We start from the raw sequence: 22,444 nt of genomic DNA on the forward strand, positions 1-22,444 counted from the left end.
ATCATCACACAGTTCATTGTTTGCTATATGATACACCAGGGTATCATAAGGTGCCTTTGTTAAAACTGTAATTTCAAAAAAGCATTCACGAAGGTTGTTCTCGACTCCTTAACTCCCCATATTTAATCAGTCATTAAATCATATCAAGTCTCTTGACTGAGTCTAGAAATCTCCATCTCACTGCCTTATTTCAAAGCCCTTGTACATAGCTGAGTTAAAAAAAAAAATTGCTGTTTTCTTCCAACTCCATAGTTTAATCTCTTTTCCACATGACAAGCCATAGTTACTTTAACGAAATGTCAATCTAATAATATTTAGACTCTTTGTTAGTAGCGCATTGCTCTACAGTAAAGTCCAAACTCCTATATAGTCTAGCAATCCTTATAGAATCCCACCTCATCTGTGTCAGCTTCCCTTCCTCCCTCTCCCTCTCTCCCTCCTTCCTCTCTCTCTCTCTCTCTCTCTCTCTCTCTCTCTCTCTCTCTCTCTCACACACACACACACACACACACACACACACGCACACAGCTGCACCATCTAGAGCTTGGTCAAATTACATGGGAGTAATTTTCAGTCACCCCAAATTGCAATGCTCTTTCTTGCTTTTTACTAGGCTGATTCATTACCTCCACCTGTCAGAATATTATATCCCTATGTATCTTTCAGGACTTGGATCAGATATCACACCCTCTGAATATTCTTCTCTGACCTCCTCCCACAACAGTAGGATTTGGTTTCATTCCCATGTTCACATAGTGCTCCATGAATGTTCCATCTAGGGTTTATTTTGATATGTTTTAATCTCCAGTTTATTTGACTGCCTTCGTTGTGAGATTATGTTCATTTTAAGGTATTATTTCTAATTCTATAATTTGTATAGTACTAAAGCCATAGTAGGTGTGCAACACATTTGTTGAAAGTCTTTATTTTTTCAAGAGCAGTTTTAGGTTCACAGCAAAATTTAGAGGAAGGCATAGAAATTTCCCAGACACTTCCTACCCCACATGTGCATAGCCTCCCCTATTATTAACTTTGCTCATCAGAGTAGTACACTTGCTACAACTGATGAACCTATACTGACACATCGTAATCACCTCAAGTCCATAGTTCACCTTACAATTCTCTCTTGGTTTTGTACATTCTATGAAGTTGCACAAATGTATAATGACGTGTATCAATTATTAATTATAGTATCATGCAGAGCATTTTCACTGCACTCTGTGATTTACCTATTCATCCTTCTCTCTCCCCCAACCCCTGGCAACCACTGATATTTTTACTTTTTCCATAGTTTTGTCTTTTCCAGAATGTCATATAATTGTAATCATACAATATGTAGCCTTTTCAGACTGGCTTCTTTCACTTAGTAATATGAATTTAAGTTCCCTCCATGTCTTTTTATGGCTTGATAGTTTATTTCTTCTTAGTTCTGAATCATATTCCATTGTCTGAATGTACCACAGCTTAATTATCTAATATTTGTTGATCAAAGAAAGAAAATGTATCCTATATCAGAATACTTTTTTCTTGATTGTCAAAAACTAGTCTAAGATGATAATTCAGGAAGTTTCTCATTTGATTTCTAGTCTTATGCACCCCAAATCCCATGTAGATTTTGGTGGATCATCCATGTGTTTATGAGTTTCAGATGATAAAGCAGTATATCTGAGAAGCCCGCATGGAAGAACTAAGGATTGAGCTAAACTTGAAGGATAAAGTAGGATTTACACAGGCAAATGAGAGGGAGAAAGACATAGTAGATATTTGAAGAAAAGGAGAAAAGCATAAAGACTGGAAAGCTCAAATAAATTAAAGTGAAATTTTTTAAGAATAAAAAAATCTAATCAAAGTCCTATTAATAACTGATACAAGAATGCCATAATGATTCTCTTTCATTCTAATACAAATATGATTTTTCTGATTATCTTTCTCTTTACATGTTTTGGGAAGAAAGGAGATTGCATAGGTGGAAGACTAAACCCACTTGATCTTATAATAAGGTTGAGCCTCTTTAATAAAGACTGTTCCCCAAGGAAGCATTCTGCCCCAGTATAAGTGGATTCTCCCTTATCACTGGTCTGTCTCTGGCCTCTGGCAAATTCTCTCTCTTCCATGTGCTTAAATATTAGGATGTGTCCTATCTAGTCTCCACACCAACATCTAAATTGGCTACTAAAAACCAGAATGCTATCCAAAACTTTAGAAAATTACTAGTTGAACCTAGATTTTTTAAATAAAAAATCAACGCCCTTTGGATATCAGAGAAAGAAAAAATATTTAATAAGCACTAGTATTAGGGTAGCTATAAAAATTTCAGGAAGGGATTCATGAAAGGATGATATATGAATTAAAAGAGACAAGACCATTATGAATTGGAGAGCATTCAGATTATAATGGAGGATTAGGGCTTGGACAGCCATTGGCCTTCCACCAAAAAGAGTAACAAAACTGCCAAAATTTTTGGAAGCGGATTCTAGGGAGTGAGAAGAGCAGCCACTCATCTCCAAATTGCCAAAATGCAAAAACTGAGTAGAGGCCCATTGTCCTTCTCAAATCATGTGATCATATTGCTTCCTTAGTCACAACAACTGAGTTTTAAATTTTGCCTCCAATTCAGTCATGTGATTATTATTTATGGAGTAGCATATATACAGTTCCTGTTTTACTGATGTAAAATTAATTAGCAAATGTTCAGAAAGCACTTTGAAGATGAAAAGTGGTTTGAGTGCCAAGTATTATCATTATACTATTATCATAAAGCACATAAAAGTCACAGGATCTCATAAGCTAAATAGGTGAGGAATGACTGTGCTGCACAGCACTCAAGGAGAAGATGGCAAAGCAACAACCTCTGCAGAGGGAGCAGGCATGGACACCACTACAGAACAGGTGGGCTTAAGGGGATGTGGGCCACAGGGTGTACTGTCATTGCTCCTTGAGCAAACTTCCTTAAGGGACCAAATTATAGTAGCTTCATTTGTATTTTAAAATGCTTAAAAATTATTTGCTCCCTCAACTTTTTATGAAAATAGGAGCAACATAAATCATAAGTAAAGGAAAACCAGAATAAATGATATCGATAAATTTTATCATTAGAATCTATTTTGCTTGTTAATTTTTGGTTAAAAAAAAAAATCTTTCCATCACGATTAGACCATTCATGATGAGTATATGTATAATTGCTGAAATTGCTAAAGTAAAATTGGGGGATTTTACTATTAAAAAGATAATTTCACTTTGAAAATGAAAAAAATGCAAGATTGTTACATCTATCTATTTTTAATAATGTATGTTGATATAGAGACAATATTTACATTCATAGCATTCTATTTTACCTAAGTGGTAGACCAGAGTTTAGGTCTTAATTTTTAATTACCGAAACATTACAATGCTTCATAGCAATGTATTTTTAGTGGTGTAACTTAACATTGTAATTAGAAACAAAAACAGCAACAAGAAGAAAGTTTGTTTCTTCCCATTAACAGAGCCATGAACTCAGATAACAACCGGCCTGGAAGTCACAGAAGTGTGCTGACTGGTTTCATGGCATACAGAGATGGAAAAGTAATTTTTAGGTTGTAATTCTTAAGCTAATCAAATTAATTCACAAATGTAAATGTTCACTTACACATTGCAGTCTTTCCTGGCGATCTAGTAAAATTCATGGCTTGATAAACTCATTGAGCCTGATAAACTCATTGAGCAATATTTTTAACAAAACTTTTAGACAACTGTCTGGTTTTGACTCTTGCCAACATCTAGCTAGATTCTAGGTGAAGAGTGTAATATTGAGCTGCATGTAACTTCCAGATAAATGGCTCAAATAATCAGTCATTTTACACATTCATATAAATATTTAGCTTAATCAGCTATAAAAGAACGCTTGAAATCTTTTCCATCAAGTTGTCACTATTAATCCTTTTGATTTAATTAACAGAAACTCTAGTAAAAATATATGATCTTGGCTTCTAAGTAGTGTGTTCTATGTCCTTCATGTTAACTCACTATGCTGCTTATGCTCCAGAAACAATAAATGAGAAATTATGTGTAGACAGATCCTGGATTCATTCTTTCAAGGAATTAATAATTTTTTAAGTACAAGTTACCAGCAAAGCCACTGTTTCTAAAATTCCTAAATAATTCTTGATATCCTTATCAACTTATCATTATTACCATTGAATTGCTTCAGGATATATCTGGTGAAAAGAATAAAACATTTTGGAAAATTAAGGCATGTTGCTGAAATCAAAACAATTTTATCTATTTCTTGCTTCAACTCTCTCCCAAGTACCAATTTCTGTTGAGTAATAAGTAGTCTATTTTTCAACCAACATTCTACATAATAATGCTTTGGAAAAAGTGGAATTTATATGTCTGACATTGTTTTTAAAGAATGCTTTAAAGAAAAGAAACTGAATGGTGACAAAAATGAATTTTCCTTTCGAATTAGAAATAAGCATGTGTGCACACATACACTCAAACACACAGGAACAAATCAATTAAACCCTTAGCAAGTAGCTAAGCATCTATAGCTTAAAAAACTCTGTTGTGAAAGACACAAATTCTTAGTTTACCTGCCTTTAAACTAATTGCCATAATTTGAAACTCGTGAATCCAGATAGATAAATCACTACAATGATCTTAAATTTTGGCTGTAAAATAAGTGACAGTTCCAAATCAGAGTGCTTTTGTTGTCCTTTTGGAGATCAGAAATTAACCCTAATCCTATCTCTAACCCTAATCCTAAATATACTAATAACCAAAGGAAAAAGCTCTTTTCCCTAGATTTGAAATGTCTTATAATTTTTCCTTCTTTAAAATTAGGAAAGCAGAATAGTTAGTTCTCTTCCAGCTGGTCTCTTCCAGCTCCAAAAGGCTATACATCTCTCATTCTAGAAATTTTACATTGGGGGAAGTAAGAAGTCAAACGATACTCCCTAATAAACAACTTTTGGTATACAAGAATCAGTATTACATCAAATTACAGACAAATAAGAAGGCAAAACAGTAAATGAAGTTTACCTGTATATCTATGGGTTGAAACATTGTAAAATTGCCAATATTCATTTTTTGATCTACAAAAGCAGCATTTTTATATGATTTAACCTATTAGAAGGACATAGTTGAGAAGAATAGGAAAATATACTCCAAATTTTTGCCACTTCAAGTTTCAATCTGATGAACTCACAGTATGAGACTTATTCCACGGCAAGCTGTGTTGAGTAAAATATACGGACATATATCTGTGAGTATAGAAAGGGTTGCTTAGGAAAACATACTCATCTATAGGAAATTAAGTTAACAAGGTTTTACCATATCATTTAGTTATCTTCCCAAATTTTTAAAGATTATTTTAAACTCATTAAGTGAATTTATCAGACTGGGAAAAAGTGTTTTCCTCTAAATTTTTACATAGTGAGATGTTCTTTAGGTTGTTCACATTTTATTTTATTATGGACCCAAAAAAGTTCGTGAGCATTGGACTTCAATAGAAATATTAAGATATTCATTTTTATATACAGGGTAGAAACATAATTTGGACAAAATATATTTAAATGGTCAAAGTTTTTTTTAAGTAAAATGAAATTTCCGAAAAGATTTAGACTTGGAAATCTTACCTGCATTGAGATCTACTTAATATTATCTGTTCAGGAAATATCATCTGTTCAGAGGATAACTATTAAATAAATAAAAAATAAATTTCCTAAAAGATATTTGATTCTGCTTGCAAGTAAAAATCAAATTAATATAGGTGTTTTGAACTAATCAATACTTAGTATAGTCATTTCAATGTATTTTATTTATATGTAAAAATATATAAATCTGAGATATATATATCTCAGAGACACCTTATACAGACACATACATATATACAAACCTATCTGAGATATTATACATATGGGTGTATAGTACATAAAATCTAAAAATAAAATGTAAATGTGAATAAATTTATATTATATTAATATAAAATATATAAACTAAACAAAAAAATATAAAAATATTTGTGATAACCTGACTTTTATGCCCTCAAAATTCATTTGATAAAGCCCTAACCCCTTACACTTGAGAATGACTACTATTTGAAGATAGGGTCTTTAAAGAGGTAACTAAGTTATAATGAGGTGGTTTTTTTTTTAAATAGGCCCTAATCCAATATGACTGGTGTCTTTATAAAAAAGAAGAAATTAGGACACAGATATGTACAGAGGGAAGACCATGTAAAGATGCGAGGAGCAGACAGTATTCTATAAGCCTAGGAGAAAGGCCTCAGAAGAAACCAAACCTGCCAGCACATTGATCCCAGACTTCTAGCTTTGGGAAAATAAATTCCTTTTCTTTCAGCTACCCAGTCGGCAGTACTTTCTGTGGCAGCAACCAGCAAACTATACAATATTTATACTATATAAAACAAAATTAACTTTATGGTTTTTACATTTTATATTAGTAATCTTGCTCATCATTGTATACCCCTTGCCTAGCCCAATATCTTGCACATAGAAAATGCTCAGTAAGCATGATTACAATAAATTATTTAATTTCAAAAGAGAAATTTCTTCTGTTTATGCCAAACAGATACATTGAAATAAAGTTGCTTCCCAATTAATAAATAACATGGTAATTTATTCTAAAAGCTTTTATTATATTATTCTCTTACTCTAACTATTGTTTCCAAGCTGTATGTATCATTTAATGCCTATAAAAAAAAATCCCTATGAGTCTGTTAAAAATGATGAATAAATCCCCAGAGCTTCTGAAGGCTGTTTTGATTAAGGTTTTAAAAAGGCTGACCTGAGCCCTAAAATATTAAGTTACTCTAAATGTAAATATTCTAAATATACTATTAAAAGACATATTAATAGAAAGGTTTTAAGAAATATAACCTAATCATATGTCAACAAGAAACTCACTTTTAATATACTGATGTAAGCATGTTAATAGTATAGGATGAAAAAAGATTTACAGTGCAACATTATTTAGAAAAAAGCAGGAGTGACTGTTAATATCAGATAAAGAAGTACACTTCAGAGTAAAGAAAATTACCAGAGAGGGACACTTTATGATAAAGGAGCCACTGTATAGTCATAAAAGAGTCAATCGGCCAAGACATAGCAATCATAAAAGTGTATTACCAAACAACAGATCAGCAAAATATTGAAGCAAAAATCAAAAGAACTGAAAGGAGAAATTTAAAAATTCAAAGCCACAGTTGTAGATTTCAACACCTCTGTCAATAAGTGTTAAATGACTACAGAGAAAAACAATAAATCTAGGATAACTCAACAACATCCTCAACCACAGGATCTAATCAACATTTGTAGAAAATTCTACCCAACAACAGAACATATTCTTTTTAGGAGGCCATGGAACATATATCAAGATAAATCATATGCAGGGCCATAAAGCAAACTTCAAAACATTTAAAAGATTTCAAATTGCATATAGTACATTTTCCAACCATAATGGAATCAAAATATAAATCAATTTTTAAAAAGATAACAGAAATATCTCAAAACACTAAAAAACTAAATAATACATTTTTAAATAATCTGTAGAACAAAAAGGAATTCTCACAGTAAATCTTAAAAATACATTAAATTAAGTAATAACGAAAATAAAACATATAAAATTATGAGTCACACCTAAAAAAAAACCCAGTGCTGAGAGGAAAATATAGCATTAAAAACATGCATTAGAAAAATAACCTAAGCTTCCACCACAAGAATCTAGAAAAAGCACAAAACAAACCTAAAGCAAGTAGGAGAAAATAATGGAGTGTAGAAATTAATGAAATGAAAATAGAAAAACAATAGAAAAAGCAGTAAAACAAAACTATGGTTCTCAGAAAAAAAATTAATAAAGTCTTCAAACCTCTAAGAACACTGACAAAGAAAATAAAAGGCAGATTACCAATATGAGAATTAAACAAAGGATTTCTTTACATACCTGTAGAAATCAAAAGGATAAGAGAATACTACCAACTCTACATGCATAAATTTGACAACTTAGACAAAAAAGACCAATTTCTTGAAAAAACACAAAGTATCACAACTCATTCAGTATGAAATAGATTTTTAATAGATTCATAACTATTAAGGAAATTTTAATTATAATTTAAAAACTCCTCGAAAAAAATATCCAGTGTAGCTTATGCCAGGAGTACAATAGTGGTTCAATATTCAAATAAAATTAATATAATCCATAATATTAGCAGTAGAGAAGAAAATTCGCATTTTACTCAACCCCTATAAATATCCTCGAACTGATTTTTGACAAAGGTACATGCAAATCTCTCTCAATTGTTTTTTACAACTGCATGTGAGTATATAATTGTCACAAAATGAAACATTTAAGTTTTTTTGAAAAATAAAGTTTTTCTATTACGTAGAACATTTTATAAGTCAACTGATCCCATATCTTCAAGTAAATGTCATGGAAAAATAAAAGGAAGGGTGAAGTATCAAAGCTGTTCTAGACAGGAAGAGATGTAGGAGTTATACTAACCAAGAGCAATGTACAGATTTTGATTTTTTTCAATAATAAGAAAATTATAGGAGACATTTTAAGGACAAGTAGAAATATTTGAACATGAATTTGGTATTAGAAGATATTAAGTAATTATTAGTAATTTCATTAGGTGTAACAAAGGTCATGCTTTTTAAAAATACTTTTAACTCTTTAGAAGGAAAATAAAATATTTACGGTTGAATGTCATGAGGCAATTATTTTTATGTAACGAATCTAACTTAGTCAGAAAAATATATAAATATTACAAGATGTTCATAGTTCTTAAATCTATACAATGGATATATGGAGGTTCACTAAACTATTTCCCTACTTTCTTCTATATTTTCATTTTTCCATAATAAAACTTCTCTCTCATTTTCTTCACCATGTAAAGCTCCACTTCTTTGCTCCCCTTTCCAGCAAGCTCTTTGAAAGAAGGATGAAGGACCACTCTCTAGTTCCTCTGTTTCTACTCTCTTTCAAACCATCTCTAACCAGTCTCATGCCCCTTCCACTCCTAAAACACCTTTCATCAAGATCACCAATTACCTTATGATGCTAATCCAAAGGTCAATTTTCTGTGTTAATTTGTTCATCTTATTTGAGCTGTTGGCACTGTCTGACACAGTTGATCCCCTTCTTCCTCCTTGATACACTTCTACTGGCTTCCAGGACAACACTTTCCATGGGTTTTTTTTCCTACTCTCACTAGTTGTTTCCTCTCTAACTCCTTTGTTATGTCTTCCTCTATTCCATATTCTCTTAATATGGAGGTGCCCCAATGATCATATCTTGGTCTTTTTTATCTATACTTATTCCCTTGCTAATTTCATCTACTACCAGAGCCTAAACTGTATGTTGATGAGTGCCAAATTTACATCACCAGCCCAGACCTCTATGTCAAACTCTAGACTTGTATATTCGACCTACATCTCTATTTGGATGCCTAGTGAACAGCTAAAACATAAAATGAACAAAACTAAATGTACATTATCCCCCTCAAAAACTGCTATACCCATAGCCTTCCCATTACGGTTAATGACAACTCTTTCCTTTAAAACTTCAAGCTACAGAGTTGGAAACCATCCTTGACTACTCTCTTCTGTTCACATTTGACACCAATCCATCAAGAACTCCTATCAACACTATACTCAAAATGTATGTAAAATTTAACCCCTTTTCATTTCCTCCACTTCTACCATCCTGGTTTACACCAACATCATTTTGTGTTTGGATTATTGTAATGATATCCTTTATTGTCGCTCTGCTTCCACTCTTATTCACCGCAATTTACTCTCCACAAAGGAGTCAGAGGGATTCCACTATTAAATTAGGCCAGATCATCACAGTCTTCTGGCCAAAGCTCCCATTTCACTAAAAGGAAAAGCCAACATAATTACAAGGATGTACAAGGCCCTGCCTGATTTGGGCCTTGGTACCTCTCAGACTTAGTGTCTTACTCCTCTTTACCTTATTCACTGCTCCAGCTGCACTGCAGTTCTAACATATCAGGCATCTCCCCACCCCCACAACCCTCAGGGATTTTGTCACTTTGTTGCCCCCTGTCTAGAACATTCCAGATACCTATGTGGTTAACCCCCTCACCTGTCTGAAGTCTGCTCAGATTTTACCTTTTCAATAGTCTTAACCTGACTACTCTATTTAATATTTCATCTTGCTACAACCATTTTACACATACTCCATATATCTAATCTTTACCCTGCTCTATCTTTTTTCCTACAGAACGTGATATCATTTTATCAGTTATGAAGTTTACTAATTATGCCTTTTTGGTCTATCTTTCCTCATTAAAATGTAAGCTTCATAATGAAATGTTTGTTTCTACAGCTGTGCTTACCACATAGGACATCTAAAATTATTTGCTGAATGAATTAATTTTGATTTTAGTATTACCACTGTCATTCATATGTACTGAAAAATAAGCTAGCCAAATATTGTATTCATTAATTCTACATGTTGTTTTCAAGCTCAGTAATCCATTGAATCCATAATTAATGTAAAATAATGCCCTTTTACTTAACATCAAATCCATATTTATCTTTGAGACTGTTCTATATCTTTCTTATATTTAACACTTGCTTTCCTTTCCTATTTCCTCAGAAGAACAGAGTCAGACACAAAAATTAAACTCACAAGGTGTGGAAAGATTACCCTGGGTATCTTAATAATGGTGATTGCTGCAGTAATCATTGGACTCATTGTTCATTTCACCACTAATGGTAAGTACTCATGACCATGACATCTGGCTTTCCAGTTACATGGAATTACTTTCCCATTATTAAGAAAGTTGTAAACTTGAGAATGAGGGAAAGAAAAGAATCAGACAAGACTATTTGGCAGAGGGAATTTTTTTATGGTTAATAACAATTACTGCAGTCTTAGTTATTTAGTGACCTTTGGCTTAGGGCATTCTGAACCCAGAAATTTGACATGCTCTTTTTAATTCCTGGTAAATATTTAGGTGCTGGGAGTACATTAATTAATAAAGTAGTTATAGTCTCTATCATTGTTGAATTTATAACTTTCTGAAAAGATAATCAATGCATTAACAAACAAATAAATACAAAAGCCTCGAATTTGGAATTCTAAAAGAAGATTTCTTATTTCAAAACCTATATTTTTTCTTTATATGATGTTTTCTTCTCACAAAAATTCCCTCTAAAAAGTATTATTAAAGGATGAAATAAATAAAAAAGTCAGTACAAATTTTTCTATATATTTTACATAAATTAGAAAAATGTTATAGGATTCATGAGTTTGATTTCTCTTAAAAATAGCTATTTGTGCCATGTGCTCTTTGTCTTGCTCTGTTACTCTCTTCGGCCAACTCTTTTCTAAACTTTTGAAGGATAGGGACTTTTATGTTGACATTTTTTTTTCACATTCCCACAAGAGAATTGCTTTATTGAATAACAGAACAGACAAACAAGTACTATAAACTTAGTAACGCTTTTAAATTAACTTGTATTTAATTAATTCTATCTACCTATGTTTGAAAATCAATAGTACATATATGTATAAGAAAAATGCCTAGTGTATATATAAATATTTTTCCCTGGAATCAAATGTTGCCACCATGCCATTATCCTATATAATTCACAGCTCACAGGTTGGGAACTATTGCTTTAAAACATAGAGTTTTTCAGAAAAAAAAAAACACACATTTAGAAAAGAAGCTGTTTAGCTAAATAAACATCCATTTCAGTGTATACGGAGAAAAAAGTTTACATAGAACTAGAGCTCTATAGAGTAGTAAAGAGGCCAGCTCCCAGACTACTGTTTTCTAATGTCTGCTCCATTTTCCATGTACACCCTTCCATAGACGCAGACCAATTGCTTGTGCAAGTACAATCATTAGGTAGAATGTAATGCCAGCTGCTACCACTGACAGACCAAGAGTCATAGTCATAGCATATACCCATAAACCTCTGAATAAAGTTGCTCACTCAAGGCAGAGACACAGAACTGTCTTTTAAGGGTGTAAAAGTGCCAGAAACTGGACATAAGGATATCTAAAGAGGCTATCTTTAGAGATAGGTGAGCTATAATTTCTCATACTATAACCACCTTAATATGTGAGTGATTTCCCCTTCATATCAAGCTGAGAAGTTGGCTTTGAAGGAGAGATCAATTTGACCCTAAGAAGATTCTTGAAGATTCACTAACACAGTGGACTGAAGTCTAATTCACACCTGAAATATTTAAAGGGCAAGAGACTTGGAGCTTGTTCAGCATAGTAAAGAGGAGATGGAATCTGTGGGCAGTTTGAAAGATCAGTCTTTGAGACAAATACTGCATAAATGTTTCCTATGAAACAGACATAGACTACCCAGAAAAAAAAAGCCTCATCATATTAGGTTTTGTCTAAGAGATCACTTGGAGTAGTAATCAGATTTCAAGCTAAAGAATGGGAATATCTCTAGCTGTCTAAATGCTGAGAAAGGAATATATGCAAGCTAGAATAGTTACATTTATTTATGTGAGGGATCTGTAGTTGAGACATCTCCACCAATAGGTGGAAAGTGAATTTCAAAGTACAGGAAAACCTAGAAGGACATGAGTTTTAAAGATGTACTAAGTTACTAGAATCCAAAACTAGATGCTAAATTCTCTACCATTCAAGTAAGGACCTAAAGAGGTCCAAATCCAGGTGACAGAGTGGAAAAGGAGGAATAACAAGACTGGTGAGTAAAAATCTTGGGGAAGGAAAACTCTCAACTTTACATCAAGTTCAAATTTTTATACAAAATCCTGGTTATTTTAATTTCTAAATTGAGACCATGTTTTATAATTTATAGGGCATAGAACCTATTACTAAAGAATTTTAAAAAGTGTTTTGTAATTCCATCCTATAAAACATACTTGTTTGAAATACTAGTTTATATATATTTGTGCATATGAGTATAATCACCACCTTCAGTTTATTTTAAAGTAATTCTATACAGATAGTTTTAGCGGGCTAAGAAGAAACTACTCACGTGAGGATGAATAATGGATTCTAATATATTTAAGATCTTATTCTTGGATTTAATCATAGTAATACCTATTTCCCAGAAGTTATAAATTTCAGTGGCTTATAAAAACATCTAAAAAGAAAAACATTCCAAATTTAAGTATTTCTGCACCAGAACAATTAGTTTTATTAATAATGTAAGTTTTCTCAAGTCCTGTAGGAATCAGAATAGAACCTCCTAAGACAGTAAAGTACTTTGATAGGGCTTCCCAATTCCTAGGTTTTATTACCTTTTTCTTTTTTCTTAAATATTTTATTTATTTATTTATTTAACATTTTATTTATTTATTTTCCCCCTAACTCCTCCCCTCCCCTCTGGTAACCACTAGTCCATTATCCACGTCCATGAGTCTCTTTGTCCTGTATGTTGCTTTTAGGTTTATATCCCACATATAAACGATATCGTGTGATTTTCAACCTTTTCTGTCTGGCTTATTTTGCTTAGCATGATTATCTCAGGGTCCATCCATGTTGTTGAAAATGGCAGTATTTTATCTCTTCTTATAGCTGAGTAATATTCCATTGTATATATGTATCACAGATTCTTTAGCCAATCATCTATCATAGGACACTTCAGTTGCTTCCATGTCCTGACCACTGTGAATAACATTGCTATGAACATTGGTGTGCAAATATCTGAGTGTTCAAATGTTTCAGGTAAATACCCAGTAGAGTGATTGCTGGATCATATGGTAGATCAATTCTTAATTCTTTGAGGAAACTCCATACTGTTTTCCATAGTGGTTATATACCAATTTGCAGTTCCATAAGCAGTGTATGAGGGTTCCTATTTCTCCACATCCTCTCTAACATTTGTTAATACTTATCCTGTTGATTATAGCTATTCTATCAGGTGTAAAATGGTATCTCATTGTGGTTTTTATTTGCATTTCCCTAATAGCTAGTGATGTTGAGCAACTTTTCATATATTTGTTGGCCATTTTATGTCCTCCAGGGAGAAATGTCTGTTCAGATCTTCTGCCCATTTTTTGATGGGACCATTTACTTTTTTTGTTTTTATTGAGTTGTATGAGTTCTTTGTATATTTTGGATATTAGGCCCTTATTGGAGGCATTGCTTGCAAATATATTTTCCCATGTGGATGGTTGTCTCTTTGTCTTGTTGATGGTTTCTTTTGCTGAGCCAAAGCTTTTTAGTTTGATGTACTCCCATTCATTTGTTTTTGCTTTTACTTCCCTTGCCTTTGAGGTCAAATTCAAAAAATCCTCTTTAAGTACAAAGTCCTTGAGTTTAGTTCCTATGTTTTCTTCTACACATTTTATTATTTCAGGTCTTATATTCAGGTTCTTAATCCATTTCAAGTTAATCCTGCTGTGTAGTAATAGACAACAGTCTAGTTTCACTCTTTTGCAGGTAGTTTTCCAGTTTTCCCAGCACCATCAATTCTTAGTTGAAGAGGCATTTTATTATTTCTCCACTGTATGTTTTTGGCTTTTTTTTTTATCAAAAATTATTTGCTCATATAAATATGGGTTTACTTCTGGACCCTTGATTTTGTTCCACTTGTCCATGTGTCTGTTTTCTCTGCCAATTCCATGCCGTTTTGATTACTGTTGCTTTGTAGTATAATTTGAAGTCGGGCAGAGTGACGCCTCCAGTCTCATTCTTTTTTCTCAGGATGGCTTTGGCAATTCTGGGTCTATTCCATATAAATCTGATGATTTTTTCCTCTATTTCTTTAAAAAATGTCAATCGGATTTTGATGGGTAATGCATTAAATCTATCTAATGTTTTAGGTAATAAGGTCATTTTAACTATGTTGATTCTTCCAATCTAAGAACACAGAATATCTTTCCATTTCTTTGTGTCTTATTCAATTTCTTTTAATAGGGTGTTATAGTTTTCATTATATAGGTCCTTCACATGTTTTGTTAGATTTATTCCTAGATATTTTATTCTTTTTGTTGCAACTGCGAAAGGAATTATTTTTTCCACTTCTTTTTCTGACTCTTTGTTATTAGAGTATAGGAACGTGATGAATTTCGAACATAGATTTTATAACCAGAAACTTTACTGTATTTACTTATTGTTTCTAGTAGTGTTCTTGTGTAGTTTTAAGGGTTTTCTATATAGAGAACCATGTCATCTGCAAATAGTAACAGTTTCACTTCTTTGTTTCCTATCTGGATGCCTTTTATATCTTTTTCTTGCCTGGTTGCAGTCGCTAGGACCTCCAATGTTATACTGAATAACGGTGATGATAGTGGACAGCCTTGTCTTGCTCCTGATCTTAGAGGGAAGGTTTTTAGTTTTTCACCATTAAGTATTATGTTGGCTGAGGGCTTGTCATATATGGCCTTTATTATGTTAAGGTACTTTCCTTTTATACCAATTTTGTGAAGTGTTTTGATCATAAATGAGTACTATATCTTGTCACAGGCTTTTTCTGCATCTACCGATATGATCATATGATTCTTATTTTATAATTCGTTTATGTGGTGTATCTCATTCATCAATTCGCATATGTGGAACCATCCTTGTACCCCTGGGATAAAGCCCACTTAATTGTGGTATATAATCTTTCTAATATGTTGCTGTATTTGGTTCGCTAGTATATTATTTAGGACTTTTGCATCTGTGTTCATGAGAGATCTTGGTCTGTAGTTTTCTTTTTTTGTGTTATCTTTACTGGGTTTTGGTATCAGGGTGATATTGGCTTCATAAAATGAGTTGGGGAGTATTGCCTCCTCTTTAATACTTTGGAAGAGTTTGAGGAGAATAGGTATTAAATCTTCTTTGAATGTTTGGTAGAATTCATTGGTGAAGCCATCTGGTCCTGGATTTTTACTTTTTGGTAGGTTTTTGATGATTGTTTCAATTTCTATACTGCTGATTGGTCTATTTAGATTTTTCAGTTCTTCTTGATTCAGTCTAGGAAGGTTGTATTTTTCTAAATACTGGTCCATTTCTTCTAGGTTATTAAATTTGGCATTATATACTTTTTCATAGTATTCTTGTATGATCCTTTGTATTTCTTCAGTGTCTGTCATAATTTCCCCTCTTTTATCCCTGATTTTGTTTATTTGTGTTCTTTCTTTTTTACTTTAGTGAGTCTAGCCAGGAGTTTGTCAATTGCATTAACCTTCTCAAAGAACCAGCTCTTTGTTGCATTTATTTGTTCTATTATTTTGTTTGTTTGTTTGTTTTCAATTTCATTTATTTCTACTCTAATTTTGATGATTTCTTTCCTTCTGCTGACTTTAGGCTTCATTTGTTCTTCCTTTTCTAGTTTTTAAGATGAAGTGTTAGGTTGTTTCTTTGGGCTAGTTCTTGTTTTGGAGGTATGCCTGTAATGATATGAACTTTCCTCTTATGAACGCTTTTGCTATGTTCCAAAAGTTTTAATATGTTGTATTATCATTATCATTCATTTCTATGTATTCTTGATCTCTCTTTTTATTTTTTCACTGACCCAGTTATTCTTCAGTAGTATGTTGCTTAATCTCCATGTATTTGTGGTTCTTCCTGATTTCTTTTTGCAGTTGATCTCTAGTTTCAAAGCATTATGATCAGAGAATATGGTTGGTATGATTTCAACCCTCTTATATTTGTTGAGGCTATCTCTGTCCTAGTATGTGGTCAATTCTTGAGAATGTTTCATGTGCACTAGAGAAGAATGTATATGCAGCTGTTTTGGGACAGAAGGTTCTGCAAATGTCAGTTATGTCCAGTTGGTCTAATATGTCATTGAAAGATGTTATTTCTTTATTGATTTTCAGTTTAGACAATCTGTCCATATCCAACAGTAGTGTATGTAGATCCCCTACTGTGATAGTGTTTTGGTCTGTATCTCCCTTTAGTTCTGTTAGTAATTGCTTTACATATTTCAAGGAGAGAAGTTTTTTAGGGAGAATAGATATTAATAAGTGTTATATCTTCTTGGTGCATGATTCCCTTTATCATTGTGAAGTATCCCTCAGCATATTTATTTATATTTTTTATTTCGAAATCTATTTCGTCCAATATTAGTATTCCCGCTTTTCTCTGAATGTCATTCGCTTGAAATATCATTTTCCGCCCTTTCACTTTGAGTCTATGTTTGTCTTTGGAACTGCCGTGTCTCAGCATATGGCTGGGTTTTGTTTTTTGATCCATTCTGCAACTCTGTGCCTTTTTATTAATGAGTTTGATCCATTTATATTTAGGGTGATTATTGAAATATGAGGTCTTCTTATACCCATTTTATTTTGCCTTCTGGTAGTTCAGTGTTTCTATTGCTTCCTTGTTCTTGTGTTTCTGTTTGTTTGTTTGTTTTTTTTTTTTTAGTTGGCTTTTGTGGGTTTTCCCTCTGGTCCTTCCTGTTTTATGTCCTATACTTCAATTCTGAATCTTTGGCCTGTGGTTACCATTATAAATACGTAAAGTATAGTTATGCATACATATATATATATAGTTATACATATGTGTGTATGTGTATACAGTCGTTCATTTTCTTCTGTGTGTGCCTTATCTCCATTCCCCTTTGTGAATTTGGATCTTTGAACCCTATGTGTTTCAGTGATTATTGTCTCAATTTGTCCCTATGTATGCTGAATGTTCATAGCAATCTCTTATTTTAAGCTTATAATGCCCTGTTCCTAGTTAGGGTTTCACTCCTCTGTTTTTATGAGCCTGCTAGCCACCTTACTTCTAATTACATATTTTATTGTGTGTGCATCATTTTGTTTTGGTAAGCTGACCCCTTTCAGTATTTTCTATAGCGCAGGCCTCATAGTGAGAATTCCCTCAATTTTCGTATGTCTGGAAAGGTCTTTATTTCTTTTTCATATCTAAAGGAGAACTTAGCTGGATAAATTATTCTTGTCTGGTAGCTCCTTTCAATTAATAGTTGGAATATTTGATTCCACTCCTTTCTGGCTTGTAAGGTTTGTGCTGAGAAGTCTGACGATAATCTAATGGGTTTTCCTTTGTAAGTTCTTGTCTTCTTTTTCCTGGCTGCCCTGAGAATTCTGTCTTTATTGTTGATTTTTGATAATTTTGATACGATATGTCTAGGTGAAGGCATTTTGGGGTTGAGATAGTTGGGTGTTCTATTGACTTCTTGAATTCCAAGCTCTATCTCATTTTTTAGATTTGGAAAATTCTCATCATCTATTTGTCTGAAAATACTTTCTAATTCCTCCCCTTTTTCCTCACCTTTGATAATGCCCATTATTCTTATGTTTCCTTTCCTAATAGTATCAGCTAGTTCCTGTACTTCTCTTTCATTATTTTTCATTCTTCGGTTTCTCTCTTCTTCCTTCTGATTTATTTCTAGATTTCTGTCTTCGATATCACTTATCTTTTCTTCCATTTGGTCATCTATATTTCCCATGCTTGCTATTTCATTTTCAACTCTTGTAGTATTTTCATCATCTCCAGAAGGTCTATTTGGTTCTTTTTGAGGGTTTTAATCTCTTGCTAAAGAACTCATTCTGCTCATCTAATTGTTTTTTCAATTTCTGAAATTGTTGATATGATTCATTTTGGATGTCCTTGAGTTTTTTCAGAAGTACCATCCTGAATTCTCTGTCATTTATGTCGCATAATGTCTGTAAAATTCTTTTCTGAAGATTTTTCTCTTTTTTTTTTCTGAGATGCTTTGTCACCTTGGCTGTTCATGGTATTTAATGGACTATATCTCCATCTGGACATTAATGAAAGTGTGTTTTGCTTTTTTTTTTCCCCAGAAAGATTTATTATATAATAGTCCCTAGCCTGTTGCAAAGAAGGTGTTTTTCTTTGGTTTCCAGTAGGTGGCATCTAAGCCTATTGAACCTCTGGTTTATGTAGTCTTAATAATGTCTTTTTTCCCCCTTATATATGTTTAATCACACTCATTACCCTCGGCTCAGGTCCTGTCAGTGTTAGCAATAGTTTTGGTGGCATTTGCTCAGATTCCTCTGGGGCTCCACAGTGATCGGTCTCAGAGGGAATGGGGGGAGGGGTTCTCTGGGTTGTGTGAACTAAAAATATCAATGAAAAAGATATTTTTAGGAACTTATATATTTGTCACTAAACAAACATAATTTCATTCTGACTAACCAAATTGAATACTTTTCATCCAGATGCTTTGGCATCATATAGAGGCAGCTTTATGATACTTCTCATTTGAATGAAACTTTCAGTATCATTTTAAGATTTTCTAGTTCACTACTCCAGACTCTAAGCCTAGAAGCAACCAACCATCTCCTCACAATAACTACTCTTTCTCTTGGGCTAGTAATTAGTTAAAAAAAGAAAGCTGGACAAACCAAAGCAAATATTCACTCCAGGATCCCTACCATTTTCTGCTTCACATGATTCTATACAATGATAATGTTATATTTTCTATTTGGTTAAGTTTTTAAGAAATAGATGATAAATAGATAAAATGGGAAAATAAGTGTATCTGAAACTGTACACAAGCATTCACTGGGTGACTCAATGGCTGATACTAGGCTAAGCACTCTAAAGCAGAGTCAGCACTCTTCCTCTGTAAAGGACTAGATACTGTATATTTTCCTCTTGGTGGGCCATTACAGTCTCTATTAGATCTATTTGAGTCTGCTATTACAGTGCTACTTTAGATACTGTCTAGAATAAAAATTTTTATTGTCAAAGCTCCCAATATGGTTCCAATGTATAACCAAGACTGAGAACCCCTGATCTAGAGCAGAGGTTCCCAACTCTCGGGGCCGCAGACTGGTACTGGTCTGTGGCCTGTTAGGAACCAGGCCACACAGCAGGAGGTGAGATGCAGGCCAGTGAGCAAAGCTTCATCTGTATTTGCAGCCCTCCCCAGTGCTACATCACAGCCTCAGCTCCACCTCAGATCATCAGACATTAGATTCTCATAGAAGCATGGGTCCCTGGTGCCAAAAAGGTTGCAGATCGCTGATCTAGAGGGAGACAGATGCACATAAGAGTCAGATGCAAATAAGTTCAGGAGTCAGTGACCCAGATTAAGTATGTTATTTCAGAGTGGCAGGGACCCAGGCTTCTTCTCTCTTTGTTGCACCATGACCTACTTTGCCCAGATCATTTCAATGTCCAAAGTGACTGCCATCGGTTCTGGCCATCGGGTTCACATTTTAGCCAGACAAAAGATGAAAAGGGAAGGAGGAAAGCATATCCTCCCTCAATAAGAAAACATCTCAGAAGTTTGCACATACCACTTTTCCTTCCATCCCATTTGTCAAACCTAAATGCACTAGAAAGATCACTCCTAGATGTAACAAGTGGGGAATGGTAGTTTTTATTTTGGGGTAGCATATGCTCAGTTAAAAGTCACAATTTGTATCACTATAGAAAGAAGGAAGAAATTATATCAATAAATAACAGTTTTTTCCCTCAGGAGTAAAAATTCTATGGCAGTAGTTTAAGCTGTAATTGGTGAAGAAATCAGCAGATGAGACTGCCAATAAAGTTTCTGGATATGCATAGAGAAAGTTAGTCTTTCTTGTTGATTTTCTCACTACTATTTCAGGATGATATTTCCAAATCTTCCTGTGTAATTGTAAATGGAAACTGTTACCCACCAAAATAGCAACTTTACTTTCAAAGAATAGAAAATGAATGGGAAAGCATCAGAGTCTAAACAGAAATAATTCTTTCTCAAATTCAAACATATTTTCATTTTCTCACTTTCAAGGGCCAAAATGATAACAAAGTGAGGTTCTCTTTTTAGAGCATCTGTTCAGTGCCAAGTTTAATGTTAAATCTAATAGATTCTGTGAAAGGCATTTCCTTTACTCTGTGGAGGCATGTTTGGGAAATCCTGGCCTGAAAAATTACTTTGAGCAAGTCTTAAATGTGGATTACAGAAGCCAAGAATCAAACTGAGAGCATTTAAGATTATTCGTCTTCTAAGATAAAGGCAGCTAAGAATTGGAGCAATCAGTTGCCACTGGAATCCAGTTTTGAGCAAATAAGTCATCATACATGAAAGGGTGCTAGGTGTGTTGAACCATATAGTGCGAAGTGCCCTGATACCATTATCAGTTAATTATAAACCCACAACATTTGTATGATCTTGATCACACGCACACAAAAAAATTACATTTCTCATAGGATAAGTGGCATCTTAAAAGAAAATTCAACATAAGTCCATTTCCTTGAATGACATTTTTAGGTTACTTTTAAGTAATATTTTAAAACTGCAAAGAGGAACAGTGGAGGAATCACAGAGGGCACCTGACCAAGTGAATGATGTTAACATCAGCTGTAAAAAGACAAATTAATCCCAGGTGCCTAACGTTTGCCAAAGAACATATAACTGGTGTGATATTGGCCAGAAAATAAAATCATAATCTAAATCTAATCATAAAAACAGCAGTTTCATTCAATGTTAAACCTCATTGAGCATCCATTTTCTGCAGTCTATAAGAGTGCGTAATTAGAGAGCCCATCTAATTACTCCCTTTTCAGAAATTTCTGAGTTGTTCTGGGCGATTCATGCCATTCTGTTTAGATAAGCATTTTCTTAATCCCGGTCTAAATAAAGCTAATGGAACATTTAGATGGGACCTAAACACTATATTCTCCTTCATCACTGATATCATAGGACCACACTTCATCCCACATAGGAATCTTGGCTATCAATACCTTTCCATGTTGATCTGTCACAAAAGGAACATTTCTAGTAGATGCAGGTCATTAATTCATGGTAGGAATTGCTCAAGGCATATCAGAAATCTGAATGGAGAAAATAGAAGGCTCTCAGATTTGTAAAAAACCATGGCATTTGAGGAGAAAAACAGGATGCAGCCCCTCACCCACGACATGCCATTTACCTGAGATCCTTCCATTTCTTTTTCTCCCTCTTCTTTCTCTGGGTTTCTTTCTCAGGTGAGATTATGTGAAGAAATTACAACTGCATCTTGAGAATATGCCTTTAAAGCCTTTGGCACAAACTCTTTACCTGCTACCACCACAGCCATAGGCAGAAGGGCCTTTAAATGCAAGAAAGTTTACCTTTCCCTATCCTTTGTCACAGTAGAGATTCAGGAACAATGAACACCTTCATGGAAACCAAACTTTGAGTTTTTCCATTTCTGTCTTCAGGGACCCCACTTCTCTAAGTTGCCTCAAAATTCTGCTACAACATGAATAATGTGGACCGCAATGCTTTGCCTCTATCTACCAAACTCATTTAGAGCAGACCCTGTTACCTTCCTTTAGACCAAAGACTGGATTCGACTCTCGTAAATACCCTCAAGGAGCCCTCATACTTAACCCTGGCCTCACCTTAGAATCATCTGGAGCACTTAATTAAAATAACATTGAGTTCCCACCCAGACCAATAGATTCTGGGTGAGAGCACAAATGATGATTGAGCTGCATTCGTAATTGAAACCCTGGCCTGAGAGCCACCTATCTAAGCCTCACTTCTCAGTCTTTAATGTGAATAAAAATCACTTGGAT

At 33.7% G+C, this 22,444-nt stretch overlaps 1 protein-coding gene across 1 annotated transcript in view; it reads left to right on the forward strand.

The window, feature by feature from the left end:
* The first annotated feature begins 2,833 nt into the window (after positions 1-2,833).
* The window catches only part of LOC107520511 (transmembrane protease serine 11C-like), a 64,468-nt gene continuing 44,857 nt past the window's right edge, over positions 2,834-22,444 (forward strand). The window contains exons 1-2 of the mRNA XM_016164399.2: positions 2,834-2,889; positions 10,630-10,745. Coding sequence (XP_016019885.1) covers positions 2,834-2,889; positions 10,630-10,745 — 172 coding nt within the window. The remainder of the gene's footprint in view (positions 2,890-10,629; positions 10,746-22,444) is intronic.

Source organism: Rousettus aegyptiacus, unplaced genomic scaffold (assembly GCF_014176215.1).
Source record: "Rousettus aegyptiacus isolate mRouAeg1 unplaced genomic scaffold, mRouAeg1.p scaffold_m13_p_10, whole genome shotgun sequence".
Taxonomy (NCBI): domain Eukaryota; kingdom Metazoa; phylum Chordata; class Mammalia; order Chiroptera; family Pteropodidae; genus Rousettus; species Rousettus aegyptiacus.